Source organism: Tachysurus vachellii, chromosome 11 (genome assembly GCF_030014155.1).
Source record: "Tachysurus vachellii isolate PV-2020 chromosome 11, HZAU_Pvac_v1, whole genome shotgun sequence".
In the NCBI taxonomy this organism is placed as follows: domain Eukaryota; kingdom Metazoa; phylum Chordata; class Actinopteri; order Siluriformes; family Bagridae; genus Tachysurus; species Tachysurus vachellii.
Window position 1 is genome coordinate 12203901 of NC_083470.1, and position 13229 is coordinate 12217129.

The 13229-nt window shown below is 37.6% G+C and overlaps 1 protein-coding gene across 1 annotated transcript; it reads right to left on the reverse strand.

Moving 5' to 3' along the window:
- Window positions 1–284: 284 nt before the first annotated feature.
- On the reverse strand, window positions 285–11575 carry dnajc5aa (DnaJ (Hsp40) homolog, subfamily C, member 5aa). The gene is made up of 5 exons (XM_060882468.1): window positions 11441–11575; window positions 5935–6066; window positions 5488–5701; window positions 5001–5172; window positions 285–3120 (listed from the first exon to the last, which is right to left on the reverse strand). The coding sequence occupies exons 2-5, from the start codon at window positions 6042–6044 to the stop codon at window positions 3011–3013; spliced, it is 606 nt and encodes a 201-aa protein (XP_060738451.1). The 5' UTR covers window positions 6045–6066; window positions 11441–11575; the 3' UTR covers window positions 285–3010.
- Between the last annotated feature and the right edge of the window lie 1654 nt (window positions 11576–13229).

Sequence of the window (13229 nt, forward strand, 5' to 3'; positions counted from 1 at the left end):
TGGAGCTATATAACACAGGCTTTTCATTCATCTGCAAAGTTTTTTTTTCCTTTTCATCCTGGGTCCCTTTGGGGCCTGTGTGCTCATGTTCCTCTCCACCTGGCCTTTATATTCCACCAGATGGATTAAGGCCCTTATTTCCCCTTGCGTTTGACACAAATTATTTTGGCTGTTGTAGTGTGAGTAGAATCAATTACAAATATCTGTTACACAATATTAAAGTTCTATGCACCGAAATGGCAACTTCTTTGCAAACTGCTGACCTAATGCATTTTTACAAGAAACATGTTCATAAACATTTATTTTTTTTTTTACACCAGCAAATCAGATCAATATGTTTTCTTTTGGACAGACAATAACCATGCTACAACATAAAGGTCTATAGTTATACTCCATTATTCTGTGTATGTACATGAGACCTTGACCATTTAACTAAGAGTAGCATAGTTTCACAGCCACATCCAAATAACATACCTTCTGAAACAAGGACAGTCTTTAAAAACATGACAAAATAAGGTCATAAATAAAATAGAAAAACAACAGATTACCATTTCACAATAATTACACACATTTTAAGGAACTCTGTCCTGCCCATGTTAATTCATTGCATTTAAATTAAACTTTGCATTTTCCAACATTTTGATTTAAAACTCATAACAGGCAAACCAGTGTAATATTGTGGAGAGGAGGGAAATGCACAGGGAATGACCACAGATGCAAACTACAATCAAAAGCCATCAAGAGCAGGGAAACACAAGCAGGGAACATGTCAGACACACAGAATATCCATCTGCAGAAGACTGTGGTCAAAAACTCGGTGTATACAACTCTGATGGTTTTAGCCTATAAAAGCCAAAGAAATACGATTGAACAAGGCTGGTGATGTGGATAGTGCAGTGTTACATAAGCCACAAAATGTAGCACAACCCACTGAATGTAGGTTGCATGTTTGGCAGGTGATAAGGGTGTAAAAAAAAAAAGTATGAATGTGATGTAGATATTATACGCAGATTGGCATTATGACTAGTCACATTTATGGCAACTTTAAACCTGTGATTTATTTTACCGCAACCATGAGAATCCAAATAGGAGCTTTAGACAAAACAATACCTACAAATGTATCTATAGCAAGATGATTTAAAAAATACATATGTCCTTTGCAGTAAAGAAGAAATGTTGTGTATCCTTGGGATAGTGTTGTGTGTTATTTTTTAAAATCGCCCTGTCCATGTATTAAGAAAATAAAACAATTATAAAAAAAGAAAAAGCATTACATTAATTGGTATTATAGACAAATGACTCACCTTGGCTCAGAGCACAAATGGTAAAAACATTTTACTTTTACTTTCATTTACCACATAATATGTGCAGGGGTGAAATACAGTCCGTCACCGCCGACGGACATCTCACTGCAATTGGCGTACGAAAAAGGAAATGATAATACAATAGCATGATGATAAAATTAAAACACCGAAACATGCTGCTTTAAACAGTTATCACAGAGAGAGTGTAAAGGTGTTCAGATGGATGTCTCATGTCATTGTACACAATTAGTTATTGAAATTCTTAGAACACTGCTAATATTAAATCCTTATCCTATTTTAAATCTAAAGAACATGTTGCAGTGAAAGCCACTTTTTTTGGCTGAATAAACAACTTCCATCTAAAACAGGTAATTCGTTCACAACCACCATGATCTCTTGGCGCAAACGCTGAGGGGAGATGAACTCTAATAAACCATTGTCACACATCACCATGAGCAAGAACACGCTGCAATAAATACGAGCCTACAATTACAAAGTAAAAATGCACAAAATATACATACACTGTACATACACACAGGGTGTGTACATTGTATATCTATATAAAAACATTTTTTTCCTTTCCTCTTTACATACATATTGGGGTTGTATAGTCTGATACGATGAAACAAAATGTGTTTCACATTTCAGAATATGTTTAAATCCCTTAAAATGTGAATACAGGGACGTTATCAAGGCAAAGGTAAATAACTAGGCCGGTGCTAAGAATCAGAACATGCTACGAAGCCAAGGCCCCATAGCCTGATCCGGCTACTACGCACCTCTACACGACACTGCACGACTTCTGATTAGCGACTGATACATACTTATTTTGGCTCATCCATTTAAAACACTTCACCACACTATTTAAAATCCAGATGGAATAAATAAATATTAAGAAAATATATTTTGGAAACATTATGTTTGGCAAGCATCCTTTGCTTAGATTTGCATCACTTTTCTCTAATAAACTCAAATGACTTAGGGGGAAAATAGTGATGCTAAAGAATACAACTGAACTTAGTGTGTAGGATCAGACCATTAAGACAATTAACACAGTTGTAGTGTAGACAGTTAACAAAGAGTGTTCAGTATATTATATACCAGGGCTTAAAACTATTGATTTAACCCACGGTGTGTCCGATTTCTGTCCCCCCAGAAGTGCAATAGGAAGAATGAAAGCATGCAATGCTGGGGGGGAAAAAAAAAACAATGGAAAAAATGTGGCTTTTCTTATAGACACATGCAAGTCAAGTACATCATTTCAACAAGAATCTCCATCATAAACTCCTGAATGTGAGAAAAATCAATGCACATAAACAGACTTTACTGAGTTTAACCTCAACTACTGATTGAGGAACAGTGCATGCTACAGGACAGTGAACAAATCTGGCTGGAGAAGAGGCTGATGGAAAGGCAAGTCTGGAAGTCAAAGGCCAAAAAGACAGTACAACAAGAGAGAAAATATTTTTCAATAAACTCCTTATTTTCAAGCTACACTGAGGTGAATGTATGCCACTCTGGAAGAATGGTGATGGTGGTGGATATGAGAAACGGGTGGGAATGCCTGAAAGAGCTCAGCTTGTGTTCCACTCTCACTGGCTTTTCTCCCTGCCAATGGTGGCTTTTTCTTTTAAAGTTGGAGTTGCTCCTCTGCTCATTCCTCAGACTCGGGGAGGGAGAAGAATGGCAGCTGGGGAGAGACGGTATTAGTTGAAGCCGGTGTCGGTCCGGTAGGTGGTGTGGTGGCCGTCGGATGTTAGCTGGGTGGTCTCTGTGGCTGACGGTTGCAGGACAATGGGCTCACCTCCACCAGCCTCTGTTTAACCAAAAGAGAACATATAGCAAAGAATAGCAAAGATTTGTGAATTGGGGCTCTTGAGAGCATTAGAAAAGCATTTGCCCTATTGTCCAGAGATCATGAGTTTGAATCCGGATGATGCCACAGTCATCGATGGACGGGAATCCAAGACAGCAAAAAATGCCCATGCTCTCTGAGTGGGGAGTATGGCACATTCTCTCCCTTATCAATCACAGCGACACTAGCCAATCATGGGTGTGTGTGAGCTCATGTATGCAGAAGAGGGTGAATAGGATAGGTCTCCTCAGAGGGTGTAATTGTGGTTGGCTGGCTTCATGTGTCTCAGAGGAAGCACATGCAAGCCCACCACATTTAGTTGCTGTTGTATGATAAAAGAGAGCTGACTGATGGGTGAAAATTAGGCAGATGAAAATAAGGGGAAAAAATTGTGATGTGTTACGTCATCAACCCTGTTTTTTTAGTATAAAATGATCATGGTTCATGCTTCAAATTAAAAGTGCTCTAGCAGAAAAAGTTAAAATAATACATATTATGTACTATTGGCACCCTTCAAGAGACTATACAAAAAGCTATTGTACCTCCATACATTGTACATATAACTGAGGTAAATGTACAGGTGGGTGACAAATTAAAGGAATAATAAACATGTAGAGTTTTATTAAGCGTTAGGACTCCCAAACCTCCAGAACCGTTTCAGCACATCCTGGCATAGATTCTCCATATCTTTGGTACTGTATAGAGCGTTCTAAATGACGTTCCCTGGTTGTTTGGTGCTTTGTTGATGGTGATGTGGTAGAGAGTGTTGTCTAACACACTGCTCCAAAATCACATTCAATTAATTTGAGATCTGGTGGCTGTGAAAGCCATAGCATATGATTTACATCAATATACTCATCAAACCCTTCAGTGACTCCTCAAAGTTTGTGGATGTGGGCAGTCATCCTGAAAGTGATCACTCTCATCAGGATAAAAGAAAAGATTCATGAGAGAATATAACTGATTTTCCACAAAACCACTTTGTTTTAATTTGCAGTGACTTTTCCCTCTATGGGGACAAGTGGATAAAATGTGCCAGCAAAATGCACAAATTGGCTAGCGTTTTTTTCCTTTAATTTGTCACTTGTATGTTCTGTTGTTTCTTCCAAATTTAAGCAGGACATTCCTCCTTCGATCTGCACAATTGCCACTGACCAGTTTTCCAATTCTTAAGAGAAGTGAATGAAGAAATCCTGACTAACTGCTTGTAGAAAACATTGTGTGATTGCCCTTAAACACATGACTTAGTAAGGCATCATAATGGATACCTATGTGTATGGTGAGACACAGGAAAGGGGGGAGAAAGCATGGTCACATTCATTTGTACCAAAGCCATTTCTAAAGCTTTTTCCCAATAATTTTGTGTTCTGCACAGATCACCAAAAAAGTATATATTTTTTTTCTTGTTAATCAGTGTTGACATCCACACCAGATTTAAAGTATGGTTATGACGAATGTTCTGAAAGTCTCTGCATACTGTTCCCAATCTCTTCAAGAGCAAGAGCCTATAGAATGGTTAAAGTTTAACCGTTAAAATGTTCATTACAATGTTATTTACAGCTGGTATAAAACACCACAACATCATTATCGTTTTCTCTGATCATTTAACTATTTGTGATGCAAACATCCAGGTTTGTAAGAAAGGAACCTCTCAGAAAACTCACTCATGCTGTATTCATTTAGCCTAGATCTGTTCAGATGCAAGAGTTTAAACATAGAAGACGACATTTTATTACAGACAATACCACCCTGTTAAATTAACACTGAATTACATAAAAGATTTTATACAGACTACAAAACTGTAACATGTCCACAGCACAAGTTACAGTGTAGCATCTAACCTCTCTCGTCAGACTGCAGCTGAGCCTCCAGGTCTTCAGGAGAGATGTAGAATTCCTGGTCCTGTCCCTCAGGTGGCCGTGGTTTACACTTTCCACAGCAGCAGTTACAGCAACAACACAGGCAGCAGCAGAAGTAGCAACCTGTAGCCAAGCCGCAGAACACAAAGAGCGCCTGCAGAGGGATACAGAACACATCAGAAAACAGGGAGCAAGCTCAGCGAAGACTATTCCAGAAAGAGAGCCATCCATAAGCATCTCTTAAGTACATATTTAATATATGAAAAAACAAATGTTACATACAACTACTGATGACTAAACAAAAAGCTCCCTAGTCATCAATATATTTCAATAAACATACAGAAATATAAATATGCAAATATGTCAAATAAATATGCATTATATGGTCAATATAAGGAAATGAAAGCTGAATTCCGATACACATTCGTCTTCTGATCTCAGTGCATAGCGAGGACAAAAACTGCCTGACCTTGGCCCACCAGCTGGACAGGACAAAGTAAGTGTTGACGTTCTCCTCTCCAAACTGCTCAGCTACGTAGAGCCCCAGGGAGCCGTACTTGTCATAAATGTTGCGCTTGGTAGGGTCATTCAGGATGGCATGGGCATTGTTGATCTCTTTAAACTTGTCCGATGCCTCGGGATTGTCTGGGTTCTTGTCGGGGTGGTATTTCAGGGCCAGTTTCCTTTGTGAAAGAGGTAGACAATTACTACCATTACAATTGCTGTATTATAAACTACTGTATGTGGTGGTCAGCTGGATTGTAGGGCTGGCTTGAAATGCTAAATAGGTATTGGATTGGAATTAAAAATGTTTTCCAAATCACTGTAATGATGTACAGCTATCAATATGAGTGTGAATAGTAAATCCCTACTCTCGTGTACAGTTTAGTCCATGTTATTGACATCTCACACTCACCTGTAAGACTTCTTGATGTCATCGTTAGTGGCCAGTTTGTCGACACCCAACACATGATAGAGGGATTCTCCAGAAGTGGAGAGGGTGCGCTGCCTCTGCTGCTCAGTCATGGCAATTCACGTTCTTAACAATCTGGAAAACAATAAAAAGCTGCTAAATAAATGCACATAAAACAGATTTCCAATATGCCTATTTTGGTTTAGAGACTTCCCCATTCACTGTAGAACACTTCACACCTTAACAGAAGGAAAGCGGTTAGCAGCATTAGCTCAGTCATAACATAAAATCAGCCCAAAGCTAGCAAAATAGCCTATAGTTAGTGATTTAAACATGTGCATATTGCAGTTTAAAATGCTTATTTTTTCTCTAGTAGAAAATTACCCTTGGGTGTTGTTCTTTTGAGAACAGGACAGGCTTGTTTTTGCCAGGTATCACGATTGTTTAGACTGAAGGAGGCACGCAGTGTTTAAATGTTCTTTCTCAGGAGCTATGTGATGAGAGGTAATGTTTGGTACAATGGAAGTTAAAAAGTTCTTGAAATGTATTATAATTTACTCATAAATGATTTTACAGTGGACAAGCCTAAGTGATGTGGTAAGACAGCAACATTTCTGACATGTTTACATTAGTTCACATTTCACTTTATTTCCAAACCCAAGGCTTATTGAAGCTTCTAGAGGTCTTCTAGATAAATAAAGCTTTAAAAAAACAATAATATACTAAAGAATGTTAATGCAAAGCATAAGCAAGGGCCTTCGACTGGCGAGTGACTGAACCAGTTAATGACAAGTTTAAAAAAAATAAATAAAAAATGTAATACATTAAATAAACATGGGATTTACTGGTCATTCTTTCTAAAGCAACAGATAAAACTCTATAACTGGTCCACGGTTGAAAAGAAATTAATCTGCATGAAAACTAATCTGTGATGACGATGTCCTGCGGGAAAGAAGCACAGAATTAATACAGATTATGGACTCCAGCATGGTGACAGTTTGCTTTAGAAGTAACTGTACCATGATACTAGAGCTATATTTTGGCAGGTTAATCCAATATTTTGTTTTATCTCAATCTGAGTGACTCTAATCATAGAAACCATGGTTGTTTACGTATGTTGTTGTGAGAAGTTTGAATTTTGTAGCATTGTATTTCTGATTACAATAAATCAATATATACTGTATGTGATAGATTTTCATTATTCATGCAATTTATTTCTTTTTTCTTCCTCTTCCAAACAAAGCAGTACACAGCAGGCATTCCTGCTGCACTAAGTGCCTTGTCTGAGAATCTGATGTAAATCACACACTACAAAGTATACTGCAGTGTTAGTACTATTAATTACATCCTGCTGCAGTTTAGGAATTAATGTAAATATTCAGGACTTATTTCAAATTCTTTGCATGCCTGTCATTTAAATGAAATATTTATCACTGTACTTGTTTATAAGTACTAAAACATTTTCAATATAGTATACACACATACTGAATCTTTGTATATTATCAAATTCAGTCAATTAAGTATATATTTAAAATCTACATATTAATGAGGAGTGAAACAGGAACTCTCTTTTGGCTCCGAGACTGGAAAAACTCAATCTGTGTCTCCAACGAAAAATATTGTCTTAAATTTGTTATCTAGTCAACATTAAACAACTAAAGTAATGCTGACAATGAACTGTGGATGTAGATCCCTAAAAAACAGTCTAAAATGTCTAATGCCTAAATGTCACAATTCAAATGCTTTAAAACTGTTAATAATATTAATGTTTCCAAGGAAAATCAAAATCTCATTTAAATGTGCAAGACTTCATGTCATATCATGCATGGTGATTATATTGTACTCATTTAGCCTAAACAATCACTTCCTAAATGACTAAATGACCCTTTGAAAGGCTCTGATTAAATCTACTGAATTGTATTCTGTAGCTAAATATCAAATGTGACAAGAAAAAAAATCAGTATAAATAAATAAAACTGATTTTCTTTGCTTGATAAATCCACACATTTGTTATACATTTATGGCAGCAATCCCTATAGTATCAGAACTGAGTATAAGTGAAATGAGGAATGTTTGTTTTAAGTGCATTTAGTCCTTTAGAATCAGAGCGCAAACAATTGATTAACACTTAAAGACAAAGATTTATTGGAACACTCAGTAGTGGATAAACTGTAGAACTTGTATATAAATATAATAAAGCCTTCATTTTCAATGCATTCTGCAGTATCTAATCTGCCAGTCACTGTCATTTTATTTAATGAATATATTTTAAGAAGAAGCTCTGTAAGAAATGTTTAGTCCCACTTAAGAGATCGTTCATTATAACTAGAAATAGTTCTAGAAATGTTCTCTTACGTGGTCATATAACAGACAACTCCAGGACACATAAGTTACATTATGCACTTAAGTATACTTATCACTCAAACCCCATCCACACGATGCGGCCAGCTAAAGTCTCCCTGATCAGCACAAAGCCACCATGTTGTCAACAGCAATGTGAAAACACTGACTATAGTGATAATCATTGCTGTCCTCTTTCTGTTAAAGAGAGACAAAAGACAACTATTACTCAGGGGTTCACTGAAATAAATGCAAAAATCAGCCCTACTACAGCTACAGATAAAACCTTTCAGCTTTTGTATTTTGTAATAGAAATCACCAAAGTGGAATAATTTTCTCCAGCTGGCATTTGGAGAGTTCTTGCTTACATGAGTCAGTCTTTACAAACAGTACTCTAGGCTGCTAAATCTGGAACAAATCTGCATTTTCTCTTTTAAATGATTCAAAGTGTATTTTAGAATCAACATTTCCAGAGAAGAAGCCCATAGATTTCAGCTTTAATATAGTGCACATCAGTGTGAGATTTAAACACTAAAGCCACTTACATTAATTAGAGCTTTAAATGGAGGACTGATCAATACTGCATTAAACTACAGCAGAAGGTCCTTCTCTCGTCATGATAAATTCGTAAACTTTCATCAAATGTGCCCACGATAAGTATATTTAGTGCTCTACCTTGCAGTTTTTTGTTGTTGTTGGTTTTTTTTTTTTTTTTTTTTTTACAAGCAATGGCACTGCATGGTTGTGCTCTGGTATAGAAATGAACTACCTACTCGATCAGGGGCATCTCATCATGGTGGATTTTTCTGAATATTATGACAAGTGCATGTTCATAATCTTAAGCTACCTGGCTAAAGTTAACAAACCTGTTGTTTTTAAATAAAGTGCATTAGCTGGCAACATTAGTGACTGAAAAGAGCAGCTTCTATAACAGTGACCGATAGTGGCAGATCATCATTATTTTAACTCACCTAGCATTGTGTGTAGATATTTTTCTCCTAGCCAGCATTCACAACAGAGCGACTTGCTGATTTGTGCTAGTATGAATGAGATATGAACTCATCCTGCTTCCTTTTATTTTAAGAAATTTCCATACTTTCTCCTCTGAATATTTTTCCACAGCACAGGCTGTAGCCTGGTTTGACTGCTATTAATCATGATCTAAGTCCAGATTGCTTGCATTTTGCATCATCTGTTCATTAGCATAGCAATATAAACCAGGTTTTATGTCACATAGTATTAGTAGTAGTACCTGGATTCAGATCAGCATCAATGCAGCCGTGATTTGAATTTTGTTTTTGCTTTATTCTTGGCGTACTTTACTATTAGCAGTGAATTCAGATTTTAGGAGCAAACAGCCACCTTCTGTATTGATGTTCTAAGCCACTCGCACATACGTATCTGTCAGATAGTCAGTAAGATAAAATGCCTAATCTACTATAAGCTTGCTTTTACTTTGTGGTCTGGAAAAAAACAATTACAATCAAGTTAAATGGGCTGCGTGACGATGGTTTAATCAAAGATATAATTAAAATGGATAAACTGTTAAAAGTAATAGATTGTTTAGTGTCCTATGTGCTTTACAGAGTTCTCAATGTTAATAAGACAAATCCTAACGCTGGCCAACCAATAACATGACATCAGCAGCCCCTATAACAGAATTCCCCATGATTCATCTGCTGATTCACCCTGTTCTCATCTGATGCTCAGTTAATTTAGCCTTTCATTAAATATCACTGTGCCCCTATATGAACTTAACCTGGTAGAGGTGACTTTATCTGAGACTGCTAAACAGCTAAATAATATCCTAACCCCTGAAAAAACTTGTGGAGGATTATGGCACTACAGTTTCTTAGTATGTAACATACTTTTGCGTGTAGGTGAAGGAAGGCTATTATAGGCTATCATCCTACTTTGAGATTACTTAGCAAGTCAATGTGGATTGCAGTGAGTGTTCTAGTGTACTTTGTACTGTCTGTCCAAAGCAAAAAAGGCACTGTGTTTGTGGTAAATAGAAAGATGTCCATAAACCATTCCTTTCATAAGGAAAGACAGGTTTCAACAAACAATCTATAGGTTTCTTCAGTTTGTCCGTCTATGTTTGTCCTTAAGTAATATATTTCTGCAAATCATGCCAAACATGTTGGGAATGGCTTGGGCTTTTTTCCAATTAGCACAAGAGGTGACTGTTCACTAGTGCCAGTCCACTGTGCATCCTTCTGCTGACGCGCCTATTTCAGCTGGTTTACTCAGCACTGCAAGCCTCTGACCAATAAAAACAATCCATGATCGAAATCATGCACGAGCCTGGAAAGGAAGCCTCGAGAACTGGGAATTTAAAAGGAGTCACTGATTTGCACTGCATCCAAGACACTAACAGGAGAGAAATTATTGATATGTGTATGCAAATGTTCTCAATGCATTGTAGTGAGATATATTTTGGAGATAAGAATGGAGATGTGCAGGAGAGGATACCAGCTCCCATCCCAGTTATACAGGTTAGGAGACACGAACACGCATCCAACAGACTCAGGACATATAAACTGTTGTCTGTAAAATAATAAAATAGAATTTCTGCAACATTTCTCCCATTTGCGACACAAAGTAAGTCAGAGTATATAAACATTCGTACACGACAGTCCCATTGGGAGAGATACATGATGAGGACACCAGTGAAGCATGACAGTTACATGTAGGATCAGTGAACACGGATGAACCGTTTCAGATGAAAATAGTTTAATAAATTACGACTTTATTCAGCTAACGATGATACGCTGCATCGAAAAGGAGGAGGACACGAACAAATGGCCTCACTGTTTATTACACACGGACTTAATGATCGCCTCTAGCTTAAAATCACAACCAGGGATTGTGGTCGTAATACACTATAAATATTCCGAGCATTGAAACGGGTTATAAGAACAGCCTTCAAGCTGACATTTTATGACGGATTACTAGCTAATCTCCATCTTGCTAGTCACCGCATCACATGAACACGGTGCACTGGCTAGCAGCGCTCTATAGCATCCATGTTGGTTAGCATGTTAGCTAAAGCCCCTCAGTGCGGGATAAAGCACCGTTACAGAGCTGAGCACTCCATACAGCACCGTACCGACGAAAATACTACGTTTTCATGTAGAAAAACTGCTATTAAACGAGGGCCACTTACCTATTTATTGGCTGTGACAAACTGCGTTTCGGTGTAATTTCAGTGCAGTAACAGTGGTGTTAAATTCGTGGTCGCATCCCCGTGAGCCGCGCGCGCGTACGTGAACGCTCAAATGCTGCAGAAGAAGCCTCTCGCTCGTCCCCGCCCTCCGGCAAGCGTGTGATGGCGTGCGCGTGCCCGCCAAACTAAAGCGCGGTCACCATAGACTACTGTGTACTGTAGGAAATTATGGAGCATAGGATGCCATGTGCGTTTATACACAGCCCCATATTCTGAGCCTCTAATGCTCTTCAATGTACTTCAAACGCACCATTTAAATGTTAAATGTCTAAGATTATATAAATCTGTGCAGTTCGGTCCAACCAGAACTGAGGATTGTCACTTGACAAAGGTGGAGTTTACTCTAAAGTTATTGACAGCCGTCAAGAATATGAAAAACAATCTGAAAATATCATGGGCATACATTTAACAAATCTGGACAACTATACAGTTTGGGTGATTCTGTGCTTTTTGGGGTGCTGAGATGCTTTTCTGTTCACCGCAGATGTAAATAGTGATTACTTGAGATATTTTATGTGCCACCAACACAACTATCAATAAAGGTTTGGGGGGGTTTTTTCTCTAGTATTCTGTGTAAACTCTAGAGACAGCTAGGTGTGAAATTCAAATAGTCAACCCAGTCCAGGCACCAACACCAACACCAGTTACTGAACTGAACTGTACTGAGCACAACACACACATGCACATCAACTGTATGGACTGCACAGACCTACACCATATACACACTCTTCCAATATATATCCATCAGATTGTTTACATGCTGTTTTGCAGACTGTTTTTGCTCTTTGCACATGGGGTCTCACATTTCAGTCAATTGCTGTTTTGCACAATCCTTTACAATATCTCAGGTAACTGCTGCTATAATACTGTGTTCATTCCAGTATTTCTGCAGACACAATATTGTTTGAACATACAGTATTTACACTGTTCGGTGCTGTTTCTGTTTATTGTCTTTTGTGTATTGTCTTTTTTTGTATTGTCTTGTATTTTTTGTTTGCACTGTCTTTTGTCCTGCACTGTCTTGTCTTGTCTTGTCTTGCACTGTCTGCTCCAGTTTGCACAGATGCACTTAATGTGAGTAGCACTTACTTACTAAGTTCTTAGTCCTGGAGAAACGTTGTCTCATTTCACTGTGCACTGCAACAGCTATACTATATGGTTGAAATGACAATAAAATCTTCTTGAGGACTGCAATAGCAGGTAAAGTACCTAGTACTCGCTGTAAACTGGTGGTGTTTGAAGTATGATTGATGCTTTGTGTTTGCCTTGGCCAAATGGCCACATAAGCTATTTCAAAAAGATAATAACCCAAAACATACATCCTAATAAAAAATTTTTTTGTTTTCATATCATGTAGATATTCATTCATTCATTCATTCATCTTCTACCGCTTATCCGAACTACCTCGGGTCATGGGGAGCCTGTGCCTCAGGCGTCATTGGGCATCAAGGCAGGATACAACCTGGACGGAGTGCCAACCCATCGCAGGGCATTTGGATTTTTTTATCTTTGTTATTTTGATTTATATATCTTTTTTCTGATGAAAATTTAAATAAGGTACAAAATTTTAATCTCATTTAATCTCCAGTCCAATGAGTATTTAATCTCCTCTAGAGTCTTAGGTTGTTCCTACTAATGTAGGAAAAATGGTGCTCTGTTTAATTTGATCCACTGTGAAAAGCCAAGAGCAAATAGACTAAAATAAACAACATTTGATAAACCAATATGT